Genomic DNA, 23,079 nt, shown 5'->3' on the forward strand with positions numbered 1-23,079 from the left:
TTTAAATAACCATTGAATTTTGAACACATGAGAGACTAAAGTAAATATGCTTGGCATTTTTTAAATACTTAGATGTTAATATGAGCACAATATAATATTTTCTGCAGTTAATTGGTCCGATTTTCTTTCAAAATGGGCATTTTAGAGAAGAACAAAGCGGTATTTCACCAAGATATAAAATTTTTGGAGCATATATATCTGGTAAGGTCAGATAATTGATGCCAGATTATTACTAGAACCTCTTATAAAATTTTAAATGTACATAAAAGAAACTCATAGATGAAATTGAGTTTCATGAATTAGCTGCATCATTTTATTTAGTTCTCATTTCATTAGACTCCATGTAAAATTATCATGTGCATTTAAGTACTTCAAAATAATCTTATCATAATTCCTGTAACTATTAATATATATCTACTGTGAACTATTGACACTTATTTATTTATTTCATTCATTAACCTATTTTAAATTTCCAATTCGCACAAATTCTCTTTGATTTCCATTTCTCAATTATACATTTATTATTCTTAAGGATTAAGTATACTTATATCCTTGAATTAAATTTAGTATTGAGCCATGTGAATTATTTTGAATTTAAATGCCTTGTGAATTTTATTCTTACGATTCATTTTTCCCTTTCTCTCAGGAACAAGACTTAATCTTATAAAAAGCCGCTCCACGAATTTTCCCTGAAATCGTTGGGATTTCATTCACAAGAAAAGCTGTGTTAAGCCTAGTAATATTTTGTTAAATTGAATTAAAGGAAGCCTTAGCCTGAAGAAATATAAATTGGATTCTAGAGAAAATTTCGTAGTTGACTTGTTTGTAGAAAGTTAGAAATGCCTTTGTAAATAATCAATGCATCCCTCTTATCTCAGAACTTAACAAATGTAATCTAATTCAGCGAGTAACGTTCACGAATGGCGAAAAGACGGTAAATCCACTATTAAAGTGTGTAAATGCTTAAGGAGAATATGCAATTGATTCTCAGATTTGGTTTCCCTTTCTTATTTTTATACATGAATAGGATATTTTGATATCAGAAATACTGAAATGAGAGGAGATATTAAGCAGGATAATTAAAATTGTATTGAGAAGTAATGTAAACGTCCATTATCAGGTGAATTATGTGGATTAACAGCTGTGGATAATTTACAATCACAATAATAAATCCATAAATTTTGAATTATAACAAATTAGCACCAACCACAATATAAAATAAAAAAAAATTAAAGAACTCAAATAAGACGCATTTAATGAGACAAATGTAAGGATCTGATAAAAAACGCCGAAAATATATTATTTTACTCATTGCATATGACATTAACAATTTTATCCCCCTCTACGGAATAGAATTGGCTTCAAAATTAGCGAAAGCCGATCTTAAAATAAATTAATAAAAATATACATATATACGTAATATTTTAACTAAATTTTTTATTGTTTATCATGAATGATTTGAATTTTCCTAGGAAACTATGAATTAAAAAAAAATGTAATCTTTATGAAAACAAATTAAAAGTAAATATTTCCTGAGTCAAAGCTAATAAAATATACATTGTATTTAGAGCCTGGTAAAACTGCATCTGAAACACAAATTAACTTAATCAAAACAGAAATTATTTTATCAGAATTATTTTCTATATCAGAAATATTGTTTAAATGTCGCAATGAATTAAAAGAAATGATGATGAAATGAGAATAATATAAAAGAAAGAAATGATGAATCCGGCCTGATGACTTTTTCCAAGATCACTCTCAGACATGGATTCAAGCCAGATATTTTTTTTTCTGTGATGGTTCTGACTTTCGTCAAAGTATTGACCCCTTGTGACCCGAAAATCCCAAGAAATTGTGGCTTTTGAAGATAACAATTAATATCAATAAATCAAAGACATTAAATTAGATAATAATAATAAGCATAATATTTTTAAAATTAAATATATTCAAAATTGAATCAAACAAAGCTAAAATAAGACTATTAAATCATAAAATCAAAAAAAAAAAAAACCATCAATGAAATATAAAACCAAAGAACTTACCAGTTGAAAGCAAATATTCCAAAAACTTTATTGAAGAAAAATTTTATCTATCATTACAGACCATAATATAAAACTATATTCAACTTTCCCGCATTTAGAGCCGAATACGTCTATAAAGCTTGGTCAGAGTAACTCGTCATCATAAGAAATACATTGAACGATCTCAGCGCCATCTATTGAGTTGAAAAGCCAAACAAAATAAACTAGTTTGGAAGTTTTTAGAAAGTTTGGGAGTTTTATGAAAAGATATAATAGAAAATATTAGAATATATGTTCGAAAATAGATAAACCTTCTCTAATTAAAACCAAAATTTTTATTGCTTTTCATAAATGATTTGAATTTTCACATACACTTAATGAAATATCATTTATAAGAAGTCGATTGTTTCCTGAAAGTTATATTGAAATAATTTTAATATATTAAGTAATAAGTCTTGGTAATATTTCTTATAATTTGTATTAATCGCACTCATAATATTGAATAAAGTTAATTAAGAAAGAACATTCTGCAGGAATGTTTTCCTTGAAAGTAATAAAAACAAGCTGCACGTATGCCATTAAATTACCCAATAAATCAACATGTTTTCAATAAATCAAGATAGAAAAATAATAATATCTTATTATTTTTTCGATGGAACTTTTCTGCAACAGAAATCTGGGAACTGTGCGTCTTCAATCACGGGAAACTCTGCCAATAATATTGATTTTTATTAATCTCGACGTTGGGTCTCGACATTCTTAAGCACTGCTATGATTGCGTGAGTTCAATTCAGATTAACAAATCGTTTTCTTTTCTCGAAAGCGTTGAATTCAGAACATTTTGGAATGGAAGGGATTGACAAGCGTGTTTGTTCTTCCATGTAAACAAAGAAATTACGCTCCACAAAATATTACCTTCAGATGAATGTTTTGAAAGAATATCAATTCTCGTTCTATACAATGAGGAACGTAAGAATCGACATTTACTATTCTGCCTTGAAGCCAATTTTCTGTCAAATGAAAGGCAATAGTTTAAACTTTTGTTTTTTACTAAAATGAAACTATTTTCAATATAAAACATAAAAGTGATTAAACAACCTTTTGAAAATGTAAACACTTTTTCATTTATTTTTCGTGGTTAAATTTAAAATGTTGTCAGACCGAAAATAATATACTATGAAACATTCTGTCAGTTTCCCTTCAATAATAGAATATATACCGATGAAATGATGACTGGAAAATAAAACACTTTGGAAAAGAATTATATTTTGTTAAACAGGGCATTGTTTATATGTTTATAAGCATGTGACTCTTTGCCAATATTTCTTTAAAAAATTTCTGTAAATCTTTAAACTTAGATCATAAGAAGAAAGAAGATGAATTCAGCAATTCAGTAAAAAAATTAAATTCTTTAAATTTAGCTTATAAGAACATAGAAGATGAATTCAGGAACTTAACTATTCAGCAAAATTTCTGAAAATCTTTAAAATTAGCTTATAAGAAAAAAAAAAGATGAAATCAGCAATTTAATGATTGAGCAAAAAATTTCATAATCCAGAAAAAAAGTTTTTTTTTTAATTTACAGATTAAAAAATTATGTTCATTAAAATTAGTATTTTTGTTCAAATAAATTCAATCTAAAATCCATGTTTTATATTTATCATTATTATATCATTTTAATATAATTATCCTACAAAAATACCTTCCAACTATAGCTTTATACTTAACAAATGGAATAAGAGAGAAGTATAAAGTTAGGACTAATTTCTTGAATTTCATCTTCTGATTGCTGTTGCTTTCTAAAATTATCCAGTAAACTGATTGACACCTGTGAGCTTTAGTAAAGAATACTAATTGCTCTCAGGATGGTTCATTTGAAAATATTTCAGCAAAGCAAACTATCCAAATACATCGGATAGACTATAGATTTTCACTTTCTACTTATTATAAGTCCGCATTGAGTAATAGAAGAATTCAAATTTTCTCTTTATAATAGACCATTTATTTTTGACGAGCTGCAATTATAACTAATACTTAATGGCAAATGCTAAGTAAAATTAAAGGAATCACAATGAATTATTAGTCGAACCATTTCCTGAAACAGAGGAATTGAAGCGTTAGAGCTTTGATAAAGTAATAAGAACTGTGCTCTGATCACAAGAAAATATTTTAATATATACAAAATGTAAGGATTTATGAATCGACGGAATTTTTTTAATTACAGATAGAAAGAGAAATAATAAATAATCATAGAAATGAATTGTGAAAAAAATTCAAAACTAAAACATAAGAAGTAATGAAAAAAAGTTTTTAAAGATAGACTTTTTACCATCATAGTTATAGTTCCATATAAAATAGCGAAGGTTTGAAAACATTATGAATTTGATAATCAAATTATGATTCTAATTTACTCTTAAACAGTTCTGTCATTTTATCTCGATTTTTAAGTTTTTTAAGCATGAGATTTCTTTTGTGCAAAATAATTTCTAATATTTAAAAATATTAATAAAACCTTTAAATAGATATAATAATGTTGATTTTAAAACTTCCTTCCCTAATAAGATCTACTGTTATTATTTTAATAAAATTAAGAATCATGTAGAAAGTTAACATTTAACATTCTACAAAATATTTATAAAAATCAAGTAATAAAAGAAATAGTTGGATTCATTTCTTTTAACAATCCAAAATCACAATATAATAGTGTTATTTTCTGCTTGAATAATATATTGACAGCAACAAAAAATGTACAGATTTGTCCTAAATTTAATAATATATTTTATTAATATAATTATTTTCAATAATTCTTAAAGAATACGACAACATAGAGTATTTTTTGAATTAATCTTTCTGTCTCGTATTCGATAATCAACTCGACTAGATATACCTGATTTCACTGGAGGTAATTGTTACAGGTAAACTTATAAAAACATGCGAAAAACTTACGATTGAGAAATAGCATAATATATATTATATTATTGCTTAAAGCAATATATGTATAAAATATCTCCAAATGCGAAATACTAGCATAGAAAATATTCTAAGTATCAGAAAATTAAAATAAATTACACAATTATATTTTATTTATTATTTTTCCCAATTGTACATTACAAAATTTATATATGTATTTAAGAATAATAAATTGGATGATTTGGATTTTTTTAATTAAATTTTCTTGTATTGTACAAAATATAAATGTCTTGATTAGATACTTGTTTGCTGTTCGAATATGCATTATTGTATGTGTTAAGTATCCAAAAATGCATTATTTTATTTCAATAATTTTAATATTTCTTTAGTGAAATTAGACTTCTATATAACTCTGGCTGTTTTGCTTTCTCAATAATAACCTTTGCTGGATAAAATTCATATTTTTTTCAGGAATTTTAAATTTACAGTAAAAAAATATAAATTGAAAAAACAACTATTTTTTATATATTTGATTTCATACAAAAGGAAAACATCAGATCAATGAACTAAAGTGCCTAAATGTAACGATTTGATTTGTAAAATTCCATAAGCTTATTATTTTTTATAATAATGAAAAAGTGTAAAGCAAGCTTTTCTTAAACAAATTATATTTTCTGCACATATATTTAAGAATCACCATTTAATTTTAAAATATGTCTAAACTTTTATAAAATGCTTTCCAAAAAATAAAATATTCACTATGGTTATGAAACATATGTTATAAAGACGTAAATATATGATGAAACAAAAGCATGTTTAGAATCCCTTCCGCATTACTTATAACTGCAACCTAATTTTATGCTTTTACCCTAATTTTATGCTTGTTTTCCAAACAGATTAATGAACAAGAATATAAATAAAGAGTAAATAAAGCTTTCAGTAAATGTTAATTTGATTGAAATATAAATATCATATGTGATTTTTTCGTAAAACATTATAGATTTTACAAATATTTTTGCAGAAGGATTTATTAAGTAAACCGTTTATCAAGAATTGATCAAAGAAAAAAAATACCCCAAGAATGACTTTGCTAATTAATACTAAACAAATGAAAAATTAGCAGTTTTATATTTTCCAGTGTGAATGATACGAATCATACTTTATTTCTTTCCTGAGTGGAAGGAAGGAAGCAGAAATACCATTATGTTATTTCCATTTTCCTTGTATAGATTCCAATAAAAAGTTTGCAAACTTATATTGTTCTTTTGTCAAGACTGCGTGATCATTTTTATATTATGCTCTCCTTGCAGTTTGGAGTTTCCATCTCATAGCAGCAAGGAAAATCAGATACTGATATTTTTTTCTAAAAAAACTAATTCTGATTAAGGATTGTCTAAAATGACGTTGCCTGTCTATATTTCGAGACTGATTTTTTTATATGTATAATAATTCTTCAATGTTTATTTCATTTTCGAGAAAATATTTAACCTGGTGATTTCCATTAATACATTAATCATTGTCAAAAATGGAATTTAATTTGAAATGAGGCATTACGCTTTACCACCATTTCTTTTGCCGTATAGAAAGCAGGATAATTAAATACAGAAATTTAAAACACCGGATTTTCTGAAAAGTCAATGTAAAACATGCCGTCATAGATAAATCTCATTTGCTTGTTTAGGACAAGTGAAGCAAGCAAAAAGCAAGAAAGTGATCAAGTATTCGAATTGGTAGAAAAAATTTAATTGTAAATTTAGAAAAAAATTCGATTTTGCTTCTATAGAAACTTCTGAATGATATGCCGATTCATTTTTATGTTGCATTTAACTTAAAGGTTTAATGACTACATTTGTGTATAAAATAATTATCTTACTTGTTGACATTTTCCATCTAACATGTGGTTGCGGAACTCCATCTGCTTGACAGTCGATTCTTGCGGAACGTCCAGCTATTGCAGAAGTATCTCTTGGTTCCAGCAACCATCTTGGTGGAACTGAAATGCCAACATTTTATTCAATGAAAAATCCTTTTTATGTCGTATTTAAGAATGTAACAATTAGAATATTCATGTTTGATCAATACGTTTGAAAGAATTGCAGTGAAAATATTTTAATAAATACAAAAATCATCACCATAAAATTCTTAATAATAAAATATTCTTGAGATGAAGCTGACTAATTTTTTTTTTTAAGTTTGCTTACAAGTTTAAAAATAATTAAAAATTTGTTATATCATAATATTAGTTAATATAATAAATTTAATTATAAATTATATAATTACTAATATTATATAATGTTACTAATTATTTAATTATATAATAATTAAATTATATAATTATACAGTTTATTATATTATCTGATTCTCATATTTATAATGGTATTGATAAATTCAGTAATTAGATATTATTGTTCATTGAAATAGAGGAATACATTTATTAATGGTACGGTCAATGGTTCAAAGAAGAAATAAATTTCTAAAAAAATATTACCATTTTTTTAATAAATAAATGCGAAAACAATTAATGCAAAATCAAGTTTGTGAAAATCTATTTTTTAATACAAGAAATGGAAAGCGGAAATTTTTCTATTTAGTCAAATAAAACAAAATGAACATGTAGCTTTCTTTTCTTATATGACGAAACTAAATAATGATTGGAAAATTCTTTCATTTATCAAGTAACAATTAAAAAAACATTATTAATTGTATTAAATACAAGAATTATCCAGATTTTTTTTTTTTGACAGGATATCATTTCTATTCGAAAACATGTCATCTTAAATCAGAATTTAAGCATTTAGTCTGCGGCTTTTAACTGCTCATCACAACACAAATTACGTGCATTAGTTGTTTGAAGAAAAACAACATAGATTTTTAGTATTATTTTATTTATTTGATAGTAAGGTATCTTGAATAAACGAACTATAGTTTGTGAAATTTTTATAAATTTGCTATATATAAATTTCTGATCCCAATGAAAGAAAAAAAAAAAAGGTTTCACATATCATTTTTACTTCTAACTGGAATTTCATGAGATATGAATAAGTCTTTCATAATCATACAGTGTTCCTCAAAGAAAAAAAAATAAAATTACCAGTTCTACAGTTTAAAGCTCTCCACCGGTTTAAAAAATCTCTAGATATCATTCGGCTTTGAGAGTGATTTCCATTGCAATTTTTCACAGAGATTTATCATTTCTAAAAACTCTAATTCTCTTCGAAATTGATGGAAGTTAAAAGTCAGTTCGTAGTAAATTAACTCAAAGTGCCTAAGAAACGGCTCCTGTAGAGATTTATGAACTCTTGCTACCCCAGGAGTCATATGAGAAACGGTTTACGTTTGAACGATGACTTGTGCTATCACAGCTTTCCATCCAGAAGGTAGGACAGTAGAAAATGACTTTTCAGTTCAAACCTCGCGTGCTTTATTGTTTTATCTTCTTAGCAAAAAAGGTCTATTAATCTTCAATTTTCTGAAAAGATTGTCACGAATCTCTTATTTTTAATGCTTTTACTATATATAAAAAAGATTAATACATCGGGTTTTATAATAAAATTTAGTATTAAATAAAATAACAGAGATATACGCACAAAATACTTTAACGCTCTAAAGCAAAAAATGCACCATGGGAAGAATTATATTTCGACATTCTCTTGCATGGTAATGCACTTATAAAACTAATATAAGTTTCATGAGTATGAAACAATTATAATTATTACACGAAAACTAGAAGACCCGAAGTATAATTATTACACTTGACACTACGAACAGTGCCTTTATACCTTTATCAAGTAATAAATATTAAAAGAATTATTAATAACACCGCACCATTTTTTATCTTGGGACGAGACTCTTTATAATTTCCTTATGAGGCAGATGAAAATAATAGGCGAGTTTAAGGAGCAATTATTTTCTAAGTTCCACATTTTACAAGACAAAACAAACACGAATACGAAAGAACATGGAACTCATTTAGAATACAATCTAATAATGATTCCATTGAAGGTTCATGGAAATATACCTTGATGTTAATAAGGTAACGCCATCTGTTATATCAAAAGATACGGTAGTAGAGTTATGCAGCAGCTAAAAAAATGTTTAATTTATGTCCTATGTTATATGCCATCACCGATTTTTAGTTTTAAGAATGTTTCTATGTAATTTACTGATTCTAATTATTATTTAAGTTTCAGGTTGAAATAGACAGGTTTTTTGTGTGTTAAATCTCCAAAAAAAAAAAAAAAAAAAAGGCCTGATCTGACTTTTACCTGCAATTATCCATAATTCTTATCAATAAATAAAATTCAAAACATATTTTTAAACTATCAACTCGATACTTATTTGCCAATTAAGAATTCATTCAATTTTGGCGACAGAGAGTTATGCCAATTTCAGGCAAATATTGCTTCTTTAATTAGAATTCTTTTATGTACATTATAATTAATAAATATAATAATGGTTATGAAAAAAAATCAAAATTTCTCACCCATTCTTTATATTTGTATTTCTCTATATCCTTTAATCAATTTTTCAAAATGCATCTTTAGCGCGAAAATATATTTTCATTTTTTTGTTGCTTGTCATGTTTCTTATGGATTCTTTATGCAATATTTCCAAAAATATAATTTACGATATTAAATATATTCCAATCATCTAGAAGTTTTTTTTTTTTACAACAACAGGCTGCAAATGCTGTTGTAAATAAAATAATAAAAAATAATGTTAATTTGAAAGACAAGGATTTGAGAACATAAATATATAATGGCATATGCTGACACAATGGTAAGAAACTGAATATTTGGCTGTATTATATTGGGAGTTGCCGAATTCGACCGACAGATTTAGAGAGGTGACAGTAGGGATAAATAAAAAAAAATCACCTCACAATAACATAGGATCAGAAAGGAAGTTTAGTAGGTAAAAATCGCAAAAAATTTAGGATTTTCGAAAACAATTTAAACTGTAAAAAACTAATCAAAAAGTAACAAATGATGTTTCAACTGTGAATTTCTTTTAAATGAAAGCACTTTCTTAAAAGTTTCATTTTCATTTAGGTAATATGCGGATTTGATGATCCAGAGATTCGTAAATTGCTCAAAACAAAAAAAACATAATTTGGAACTCTTATTTGCTAAAAAATTAAAACAAAGAAAAAAAAGCATAAAAATTTAAGGAATTTTACACCCTTTATTTTGGTTTAAGCATGTGGTGCGAATATGAAACATTTGAGATATTCAAGGAAAACTAAAATAGACACCAAAAATCGAAATGGTGTCTGCTGATAGGTATCAACATTGCATGTTCTCTACATGAAAAAATAAACTTTTAAGAATGAGCGATCATTTAAAAAAATTAGTAGTTGAACCATCATTTGTTATTTTTTAATATTTTTTTTTAGTTTCCAGCAATTCTCTGGCACCCTTTAATTATGCTATTTTTTACTTATTAAACGTCGTTCGAGAAACCCTACGCTGTATGGTGATTTTTTTATAAACATTCTCTTCATTCCTACTTTCATCGCTGAATTTGTCGGTCGAATTTAGAAACACCCTGTATGCATTAGGACTTTTATATGTCAGTAAAAGCTTATGCACTATTTTGGAAAACGAAATAAGAATCCGAGAGGGTAAAGAACACAGTAATTTGTAACGAATATACTTTCCACAGATGAAATTACTTTTCAAGAAATATCTTTGAGGAAGCTCCAATTTTAGAGCACGCACTAAATATAAAAGGAAATGCTCTATGACTTTATAATATGAAGCAATTATAAAATTAATTAATACAAAACATTAGCATTTTACTCAGTTGCAATCAATAAGATTGGTTAATAATAATCGCATAATTTGTGTGTATGTTTATGAATGATTTTTCTTATTATAGTGTTTGTTTTAAATGTAATATTTACTATATAAGCGTTTTATTAACTTTAAAATTATCATAAAATGTTTCAAGAATGAAGTATGATTTAAAGGGTTCAATTTATGTCTTAGAGTAACAAAAATATTTGTATTCATTCATGAAAAAAACGACATATACATTCATGGAGAATATCAATATTTATCAGATAACTGTTCATTGCAGCAACAGATACACTTGGTAAATTGTGCTAATACGGTTTTTCAGATTAAATTAAATTAGCAAGAAAACAAGACTGTGTGCATAACCAATGCTAAAGGGGGATAATTACTGTAAATAAAAACTGTTTCGTTGTGCAATAAAAATTATAGTGTATGTTATGCTACTTAGAATATTAATGATGTTATTTATTCTTCATTATGGTATGTTGTTGCTAATTTGTATTCCATTCTACTTAAATTGAATAATTTTAGGACATAAATTTTTCTTTTAATTAAGTTACTGTAAATTCAGCTTCTACAATAGTCATCTTTGCTTTCAGGATTTTAGTTGCTGAAATAAATTTTTTTTCTTACTGCACGATGTAATGTTCAATAATGTTAACGCTCTTTTGAAACACCCATCACATTTTATTTGATTTATATCTATATTTAAAGTGAGCATTTTTGAAAGTTTAAATGTAAAAATTTTCTTAATTGAATGGCAGAAAGTTCTGCAACGACTTTATATAGTTTTACATAATTATACTGCATTTTCTATAGAAATTTATTTCACTAACAGTCGCTAAAGGTATCCGAATCTACTTTCTGAAAAATAATTAAATCAAAATTGAAAGATTCATACCATATTTTTGTGGACCTGGCTATTTTTTTTTCTTTTGACTTTAGAATATAAGAAAAATTACTTACGTTAATTGTAATTAAAATAACCATTTTGAATTTATTTTATATTTAAGTAAAAAAAAATTAAATTGAAATCATTTTTGAATTTAAATAAATTAGAACTTTTGCAATTAAAATTTAGAAAATAATAATAAATGATCTTAAAGAAGAAATAAGAAATTAAGATTTATTATTTATCAAAGGGAATTGTATGCCTGTTGTTATATTTATATTACGTATCTAAAGATAAAAGGTTTATTCAATTAAGTGCTGCATTTATGAAAATATATTTGCACAGAGAATAATTAGTACGATATTCCTCAATTCTTTATCATACGAAAAGAGGAATTAAAAACATGTTTTCCCCAAAGACATATGGGTAATTATTAAAAAAAAAACCTATTTATTTCAAAATATTGATTATTTTTAATAAGCACACTATTTTTTCCATTAATTTCAGATTTCTTCTGACACGAGATTAGATAAAGGCATTGCCTACGATTAATTAGGATAGAAAAGCTCAAAACAGCGAATAATTCATATTCGTCATTATTTTTTTTTCTATTTTTCGGAAAATGCTTATCAATATTCTCATTATAATAATGGGACTGCAATCTCATGGAAAGCAATTTAAAGCTAGAAAGCTTAATTTAAATGCCAGAAAGGAAATAAGGCATGAATAGATTAAAGACTTTAAAAAATAGATTTTTGCTTCGTCTTTGATTCGATACTGAATTAAGATGTATGAAGAAATCAAAATACAAATTATGTCAATGATTAGTAAAATTTGAAATACATCTTGAAAATATTTTGTAATTTAAATTATTTGCACGTCTTATTTTTACTGAACACAGTATATGTAAATGTAAATTCACAGATAGTTTTAATAAAAAGAAACGGGTGATTGAAAAACATTTTTTTTTTTTGAAAACAGAATCAATCCTTCTATATACTTACTTGTGTATGATTTTTTTTAAATAAAGAATATTATATGGATATTAGAGAAAAACAAACATATCAGTATCTCATTGAAATTTCGAGAGATAGAATTTCTACAGAGAATTAAAAACAATTGTTTATAGACGTATCCATTTTAATTGAAAGAAGGTGAATATACATTTATTATTTCCTCTAATTTATATTAATCAGAGCATGAATTCAATTGAAATAAATGTTTATTTTAGATTATAAAATAAACCTTTATTTTAGATTATAAGACATTCAGTTAAAAAAGAGTAGTTCGCTGAAACCTCATTATTGCTATTAATTTAAATTATCACATTTTTTTTTACTAATTTAAATCTAAAAAATATTCAATTCATTATGAAACATGTAAAAACATTTGAAGATAGACATTTTAAAACTATTATCTGTTTCATAACATTGCTACAGTCTTCTTGACATTACATTTGTCCGATAATTTTAATTAGAATCTTCTAGTATGATTTCGCTAATCTCAATTACTACTAGAATCCTACATTACATCTATTTTATGCTAATTAAACTATTACGCACATTGGCCTATTTTACGCCAATTAAACATCAATCTGTAGGAGACCTCACAATAAGCGGTTCAAACATTTAACTGCAGAATGACTCACATTGGGCCAAATTAAATGCAAATGTAGGAACATATAGCTTGATGAAGGCATTAATAAAACACTAGTCACAGAGTTATAGCATTTGAATTCCAACCTTTGCATGTCGAGATGTCAATTGTATATATCCTAGCATGTAATATAATCCTTTAAATGCTTCTTACTGTCTCATTGTTTTTAAATGAAAACTTTAAAATATTGAGACTAAATGATATTTCAGATGTTTATCATGCATAAAATGATTCAGTTCAGATATGCCGCGTTAAAAGAATTCAATAGATTCTTAGACTATAGTTATAATCACATATTGGTGGCTCTAAGATAGTTACTATAAAAAATGTATATTTAGTTGATAGTAATTTCAAAATTTTTGGCCACTTAAAGTAGCGCTCTATTTTGATAAGTAATACTCGGTATTTACTTTAGAATTTAAAAGAACTAAAATTTTGCATTAGGACTTATTATCAAGAATTATTGACATATATTCAGTTAACAGTTCGGCAGGATTATGCTTAATAATTTATTGGTCTAGAAAATAATTATAACTATCAACCATTTTATATAAAATAAAAGGAGACATTATTCACTGTTTCAATATGCAATGGCTAATTAGTGTCAAATTAAAAACAAATAATAACTTCCATTCAGTAACACAAAAATCCGAAGATTTATAAAATGTTGCAGTTTTTCCAATTTTTATTTTGAAATGGCATTTTAGCAAAAATAAAACTAAATAGACCATACATTTAGAATTGAGGAAAAGTCACACAAATTCATTTTCCAAAAAGACAAAGTAAATATTTTTATAAGTTTACAATCATATATATATAATTTTAATCCCCTAACACATATAAACAGGATACCATGGAATTTCTGTTCCAAACCTTAAGGAATGGCAACATCCATTTAAAAAAGACGTTATGAGTCTGCTATTCATTGTTATCGTATACTGAAGCATAATAATGAAGCGGTAAGCATAATAATGCTTGAGTAAGAATGAAAGAGAAAAGACGTCTTACAGGAACATTTTTATGAGACATACTGTTGAAACTACTGTAATTTGTAACTATCTACATGAATGCTGGTTTAATATTAATACAAATTTGAAAAGCGGTTTCCTTGCGCAGTCACTTTCATGGTAAGGAAGAGAATTTTACAACTATTTTTAATGGTGAATGATGGCGGATCTATTAATCCCATATTTGGAGATTTCCTGAATCCATGACGAATTTGGCGGCCAAAACAAAGTTCAAAAACTTTTGGGGATTTTTTACTCAGTAGCAAATATACGATATTTTTAAAGTAGCTTGTTTTTCCTGTGGCGGAAAATATATAAAAAAAATATGAAAGATAGGACTGTAGTACGTTAGTTGTGCTCAAGTGAATAGTAAAATGAGTTTTCTCTGAGCACTTTGGGCTGTTAAAGTGATTAATGACTGATTGCTGGTTGCTTATTGCAAGTGCTCTACTGAGTAGGCTTTGTCCTTACTTGAAAAAGGCAATGCATGATAATTATTAGCAATGCATTATTAGTGCAATTTACATTCTGTTTTTGTCTAAGTTTTCGAGGTTCAGATAGTAGTTAAAAGTAAAATATTAGAATTTTTTTGACCATCGGATTTAAAAATTCATATAACTATTTTAAATATAACATATATTCAAAAAATCATCCGTTTAATCAACTACTTTAGCCTTTGAAACAATATAAACTCCATTTTCTTTGGAGTAATTTTCATGAAACGATTTTCCTTGTATCCTTTTGAATGTTCATGCTGACTTTTGCAGATAAATTCGCAAAGTATCAAAAGCGATAAATTTCTGAATTCTGCATTTTCATTAATTATGTGAAAATGTTCTTATCTTTTAAGAAAGGAGAAAAAATATTTTCAACGTAGATGCATTCAGTCTGCTATTTCTTCATTCAGGTTATGACAAATCCTATTAATACCTGCTAATCATTTCTATTTGCTGAACTCTCTACAAATATATAAATATTGTTTTCCTCAAGCAAAATATTTTTCATTAAAATTTTGTATATGATTCATTGTGTTTAAGTCTTTACCAGATATTCAGGTTTTATCTTTTTAATACATCAAACAGCTCAAAAGTAATTTTTGTATTTTCATTTACAAAAGTGATCTGTTTGTACAGTGTTTAGCATTTGTAAGTTCATATTATTATGTCTTAAGTCAACACTACAGGTATTTACCTATCGAAACATCAAATATTTCGAATAAAATGGTTGTTTCTGTTTTATGAAATCTGAAAGCGACGCATGAACTAACAAAAGAGTTTATTTTCTTATAATATGTATTGAAAAAAATTAAAGAAAAGAGAATATCTAGAGATAAATATTAATGCAATGTACTCTATTAATTTTTCTACGCTTTCAACAATTGCTTCTAGAAGAAGAAAACTTATTACAGATTCAGTTTTATAACATAAACTTCCAGTAAAATGTAAATAAATAAAATAAACATATGTAAACAAGGATCGTTAAACGCACAAATTAGAGTTATTTGCGTTTTACTGAAGCATAAATAAAATCAACAATAACAAACAACTTAGTTAATATTTATTTTAGATTGTAATTTTTTTTTCCTGTTTGGATTCACCAAGAAAAGACAATGCTTAACTATGAAACTTCAAAAATAATTAAAGTACGGTATGAGATTCTAACAGCAATTGTAGCATTAAATTATCTTTACGAATGAAGCATGAACTTTAAAATATTAATAATATAATTGAAGGAGAAGATATGAAATATCTACTAGTTCCGTAATTCTCCAAATAACGTATAATCTTTCTTATTTATTTATTAAAAAATTTCAGGAGGTAAACATTGATTATTGTTAGAATTTAAATTATTTGTATTTGTATGAATTATTAATCTTTTTCAAATATATATATATATATATATATATATATATATATATATATATATATACTAAATAACTCATGCATTACGAATATCTTCTTTAATATATTAGTAATAAATATGAAATAACTTAAGTTGTCTTTTACAAAATGAATAAAATAATAAAATATTTAAATTTAGGTTACAGTAAAATTTAATTTTCCCTCATATAACTGATACGCTCCTAGAGATATTAAATTACTTTAAGATTATAAATTCTACAAAATAACCAAGGATATATCCTTTTTCCAATCAAAAAATAGAAGTTGTATTTTTCTTATTTGATATTTTAAATTTGCTTGTAAATTGTAACGTTTACGAGAAAACAATTGCGCATGTTATTCCTTTTTCTTTTAATAAATTTTATCTTAATAAGATCTTCAAATGTTTTATCTTCTAAATATGAAGAAAAAATTTTGATTTCTTCTCTTTTGATTGAATTTAGAATGCTATAATTAATTAACAATTATTCTATAATTTAATTAATTAATAGTAATGTTTCTATAATTTAATTTATTTATTATTAATTATGCTATAATTTAATTGATTTGCGACTATATTTGAAACAACTACGTTTCTTGCAGAAGGAAAATAGCACAAATTGAAACCTCATGCTAGATGGGAATTACTTTGCAACTATATTTGAAACAATTGAATTTCTTGTAGAAGGAAAATGGCACAAACTGAAACAACGTGCTAGATGGAAAATGCACTTATCTTTCATACTCGGAAATTCAGTAGAAATGATATCATTACAAAGAAATGTGCTTCTTTAATGTGCCTTAAATTATTTCATACATGTAATTTAAAAAAATTATATAACAGAAATTATGCCTCTGATATTTGGAAGATTTGGGGCTGCATCGCAGTAAATATATTGAACTGCTTTGTACAGCCGACTATAAACTGCGATTGAAATAAAATATGAATTTAATAAATTAATTTTTTGTGGTTATCCTAAAAACTTTAATTCCTCAGTATCCTCAAAACTTTAATTTATTCCTCAGTATTCTAATGGTTTTCAATTTGCTTGTGATATTTTTTTTTATAATTGATTGAAACGGATGAAAATAAAGCTAATAACGTCATATCGGATATGCAAAAACTCCTATAGAATTATTTTTCTTCCAGACAATTCAAAACGATATATCTAGCGATTCTGGATAATATACACAACTTACTTGTCCGTATGTAGTAAATAATCTAAGCTAGTAATACTTGGGCTATCACTTGTCGGTTGGAGCGTTAGTTTAAATTCTACGAAAAACAAATTCAACTATTTTGAAAAGAAGGTAAGGAAAAGAAAAACATACGTTACATTAATACATCTACAACTAAATCAATCCAATAGTTTTTTTTCAGATTTGCGTGTTATTTTGGTTTCCCTATTTTCATATAGTTATTTAATTGAAGAAAAATAAAGTACATGTGAAACCGATATGATTTCTTAAGATTTTTCACTAAAGCAAGCAGAATTTTCTCAAAATACCGAGGATTTTCAAATGAATGATTAATATATTTCATAAATCTATATTCTGAGATTTAAGACAAATATCTGCTAAGTGCAATTTGATTCTTTTTCGAATATTAGAAATATTTGTCTTTTATGTCCTGTCCCGTGTACTTTTGAAGAGTGTCCCAAACTTCTTTCTGTGTATAAATTCTTAACTATATGGAATAATTTTAATTTTTGGATTTTTTTTTCTAAATTTAAATTTTTTCGAAATGAAATAAAGAAAGTGCCTTCAAAAAAATCTTAAAGTTGTAATTCTTTATAATTGCTTTTTCTCAGATATATAAAAATGTTATTCACAAGAAATATATTTGTTAAAAAAAGCAAGAAATTGTCAGAAATCTCTTACAAATAATTTTACATTCAAATAATATTGCTGTGCTAAATTTTAACCCTCTCATTCCTAAATTCATTCGAGTTCAAAATACTGGAATGCCCGAGTTTCTCTTCCAAATATAAGAAAAGTTATCTCGGGAACCGCAGTGACAGCCAGCGTTATTAAGGGATTGTTATAAAAAATATATATATGCGTTTATCTGAAGCTTTTGAGAAAATATATGGTCGGATATTATTTGAGGATTTTTAGGATACTTTAGTCTCTTCTAAATCCATCTGGCAGTCGTTCTCTAAAGAACAAAGCAGACATCAGTGTATCACACAAAAATAAAAATAGAGGAAATCCCACAGTAATATCTAGGCGCATTGGATGCCCACCGTAGTTTGTATGAATGGATACTAGGGCCTTTTTGTATGACAGACTTAAATTGGAAAGTCAATGGCAAAAACATTTTTTTTTAAACTAAAAAAAAATCGATAGATTTTATAACCGATTTGATTTTTTTTTTCATTTTGATAAAAAATATCATAAATTTCGTTTGATATAATTATTAGGGTATTTCCCTCCGATATTATAATATTAATGACTTCATTAGTAAGAGCATTGATGAAAGATTGTTTAAAATGCATTTTATTACAACTGCTCATAATCAGTAGCATAATCAGTAGAGATTTTGTCCACGTTTAAATAACAACAGTTATAAAAATAATAAATGTATAATAAGCATATTTATAATTACTGCATTATGTGAGACCATATTAGTTACAATATATGAATTCCATAATAATTTCAATATGTTTCGTTTCGGTTATTTTTGTGCGTCCGCTTTTTGTGTATTTTTACGATTATGTTGATATTGAGTATTGAATAAACTTTTAGAAAAAAAAAGTATGTTTTGTTTTTATAAGTTCTTTTATTAGATTTATTTTACATCAATATAAAATACCTATAAATGCATTGTTTAAAAAATCTCTTCCATAGAATAAGTCAAATATAAAAGAAAATAGTTTCTTTAGAAACACTGATTTACGTTCTCAATAGACATAGCGAAATGTTTCGCTGTTTTGATTATGATTTTGTTCTTAAGAGGAAAAACAATCTGTCGATAAATATAAAATACCCAGCTTTTCATTTATTGACAGAAGGATGCAGGATTCACAAAGAACCCATTATCGTTTGTCATCACGTAGTTCGAATGTTTTGTAAACAGCGAATATTGATCAAAGGATATTCTTTTCTATTTTGATGTACACATATCTAAAAGAACTGTTCTAGCGAACATTATTTCAAAGCAGAACCTTTGAAATGAATGTAGTATGTGATTCTATCAGTGCTTATCTTTACCTACTCATATAGAGATGTTTCAAGAAAGCAGTTTTTATGGAGGGTAATAAAGCTTTTAAGTGCTAAACATATTTATTCATCTTATTTTGGATTTGGTTTCAAGTACATTTCCTTTGTAATTCTTTGGCATGAAGACTATTATTGGGAGGAATTTATTGAAAATATCTTAAATATCTCGGAAATCATGTTACGAAATTTGCATATGCCATTTAAAAATTGGTTTTAAACTGTTAATGCTTTTCGTAAGGTTATATCTTTTGTGTTAAGTACTCGCACAGATTTTGAGTAATGTCAACTCAATTTTTAACGAAACAATTTATATTAATTTAATATTTCATAAATATTTCTTGGTCTTTAGTTATAAAAAGCATACATTTATGTTTTATTTATAATTTTCTTTCGCCTCTAATATAATTATATTAGATCACACATTCTGAAATAACGAAGTATCATATTTAATGTTTTGAATGAAATCATTAGATGCTAGGTAAACTATGTAGGTAAGCAAAAAGAAAAATATTTTTTTTAAAATTAGCTGCATGTAATTATTGAATGTATACAACAGTATCATAACATCTCTGGAGATTAATCACTGATTGCAAAAACATGACAACTCTGGAAATTTTTACTGGCTATGAGTCACTAACATTCAGTTAATTCGCAAGAAACGTCGAAATAAGAACTCGCTTCATTCAGAAACCAAAAAGGAATTTATATTTATATATATATATATATATATATATATATATATATATATATATATAATCCTATCAAATTATGATCATGTGATTATAGTTTGATTCTGACAATTTCATTTCTCTTATTTCTACTGAAGGAAAAACAGAACTATATCGTTAAACCTAGAAGAGACAATAAGTTATCTGTTTTGTTTAGTTGATAAACGTTTCAGTATTTGAAATGGACTGAAAGTATTCAATGTAAAGATAACATTTTGCAATGGAAATCTACCTCTCAAAGATGCATTAGATAGATTTTGCTTTGTTATGATTTATAAATAATCCTATAATTGGACATCAGTGGAAATTATGGGAAAAAAACCTCTCATTCGGACTAAATATATTTTTTATCATCTATCAATTCGGCTAATATAAAGATCAAAATAGTCCGTGAAGATATAACATTTTAATCCCGCATTACGTGGGTGGCACTTGCTATGTTGCACGAAATTCAATACTTTGACATATATATTGCTAAACTAAATACAGATCAGGGGATCCCATGAAGATATGGCATCTTAATCGTGCATTACGTGGGTGGCACTTGGCTATATGATGTTCACTACTTGAGAGACAGTTCCCCACCCCCACCCTTTAGAAGACAACCTCCTTGTCTCAAGAATAAACCAATTTGAGAATTACAAATAAATGCTCTGCACAGACAAAGAACTGCTTGAAGACATATCATCTTAATTCTGCATTACGTGTGTATCGCTATGCTATGTTGCATAACAATCAGTATTTCTGCAGCAGTGGCCCAAGAAAAAATAATCTCCTTCTTCCAAGAATACACAGAATTGCTTAATTGTGAATTGCTTAACTAAATGCACTGTAGAGGTCTGAATGAAGATAAGTCTGAACGTCGATATTATATTATATATATATATATATATATATATATATATATATATATATATATATATATATATATATATATATATATATATATATATATATATATATATATATATATATATATATATATATATATATATTAATTTTTCAAATTTATGCCCTTAGCTAAAGATATAATAATACAAAAATATACAAAGCTGTATATTTAAAAGTTTAAAGAAAAACCCCTAATCTTACCTTTTACGGTTAAACGAGTGCTGAAAGATCCAGTTCCCACATCATTCGAGGCTAAACAAGTGTAATTACCATTGTGCTTGTATGCCAATACATTTATAGTAAGCGTTGAAACATAACCATTTCCTGCATACAATATGCTTGCATCAAGATCCTCTTCATTTAAAGGTAAACCGTCTTTTAACCATCTGGTCGTTATTGGAGGATCACCAGCAAGTACAATACATGTCACAGCTGTCCTCATTCCTTCATGCAAATTATTTGGAAACGAAAAATTGCTGACATGTGGTTCCGCTGAAAAAAAAATGAAAATTTAGCTTTAAATGGATGTGATAAAATAATTACTTCCGAATTAATTATTATGAAAATCTCCCGATAATATATTTGAAATTTTCAAAATTGTAGTAAATGATTTTTTTTTCATATTACTAGTTGTATAAATTAAAGGATGTAATGATAATTTATTATGACTAATTGATGTACAGGCATCTCTCTCCGAACTCTTAAAATTCTTTAAATAAACAACTAACTCTAATTAACAATTGTTATAAAATATCGCTTTGTAGTGCAACATAAAGCAGCCCGATGGCGTAATGATAACGCTTCCACTTCCAACGCTCAGGTCCGAGGTTCGATCCTCTGTCTGGACAAGATCGACTGAACCTTTCATCCATTCAGTATATCGATAAAATGAGGACTAAACATGTTTGAGAACTAACAGTGGGGTTTCCTTATTAGATGGATCAATAAACAGGGACATATGCCTTGCACAAAGGATCCCTCGGTCAAGAAAGCATATATGGGTATTGCTTCTTGACCTTGGGCCATATGGGCTATCGTGCCACTGAGTTTAGTTTAGTAGTGCGACATAAAACAAATGTATTTTTTAAAAAGTAAAATATATCTTCATTTTATTTCTTTTCTCTTTTCTTGTAGGAAAAACAGAGAATTCAAGATAGGGTTATTTTTTTACATATCTTATGAAAGCCTTTTTGGAGTATCGTTTTAATGCTTAGCTATATTACTAGGGTTTGTAAATGTATAAATAAAAGACTGTTATATATGATTAAATTTCTTAATTGTCAAAAAAAGGCATTTGCATATTTATAACTATCCATCTTCGCCCATCAGCTTATTTGCATATTAGTTACAGTGTTTATAACTAATGTTTTATATGCACGATAAAAATAAAATTGTAAATTTAGAAGTTGCTCAAATAAATTGTTATTTTTATATTATGATAAGTATTTCACTCTATAACTCTCTGATTAAACGATTTTAGTCAGAAATTTGGGAGCAAATAGATTATAATGTTGAAAGATATTAGCTACATCAACAGACTTCGAAAAATAACAACTGTAAGTTAAACAAAATATTTACAATCGTAAATATTCAGGTGAAACGAGTAGCTTCAAAATCAAAAACAATCAATTTAAACATTTAAATTTTTCAGTAGATAAATTCACTGAATGCAGACAGAATTGCAAATGAATGCGCCTATGCACTGCAAATCTTAAATATTTATTTGAACTTCTGGGCACACATAGAAAAAATTTCAAATGTATTTTATTTCAAGTTAAGATATCAAAATTATTTCTAAAAAATTATGATTTGGCAGAAAAAATACAATATTATTGATATTATAACAGTTTTTAAAACATAATTATAAACTGTTAAAAATCCTATAATGATAAGAATTATATTTAAATGTTTTCTTAATTTTTTTTGTTCTATTTTTTGTTTCGGTCCTTTTCTGATACATCTAATTGAGTTTGCTGAAACATTTGTTCGAAATATTCAGGGCAAAAATTGGTAAACATTTCGTATAAAACCGCGCTTTAAACTCAAAACACTTTAATTAAAAATTATATTATTC

At 26.3% G+C, this 23,079-nt stretch overlaps 1 protein-coding gene across 4 annotated transcripts in view; it reads right to left on the minus strand.

Moving 5' to 3' along the window:
• LOC129981662 (cell adhesion molecule Dscam2-like) overlaps positions 1-23,079 on the minus strand; it is a 391,964-nt gene that overhangs the window by 117,582 nt on the left and 251,303 nt on the right. For all 4 annotated transcript variants that reach the window (XM_056092595.1, XM_056092594.1, XM_056092593.1 and 1 more), the window contains 2 exons: positions 21,207-21,497; positions 6,805-6,924 (listed from right to left, as the gene is read on the minus strand). In XM_056092595.1, coding sequence (XP_055948570.1) covers positions 6,805-6,924; positions 21,207-21,497 — 411 coding nt within the window. The remainder of the gene's footprint in view (positions 1-6,804; positions 6,925-21,206; positions 21,498-23,079) is intronic.

The sequence above is a fragment of the Argiope bruennichi genome, chromosome 8 (genome assembly GCF_947563725.1).
Source record: "Argiope bruennichi chromosome 8, qqArgBrue1.1, whole genome shotgun sequence".
Classification (NCBI taxonomy): Eukaryota; Metazoa; Arthropoda; class Arachnida; order Araneae; family Araneidae; genus Argiope; species Argiope bruennichi.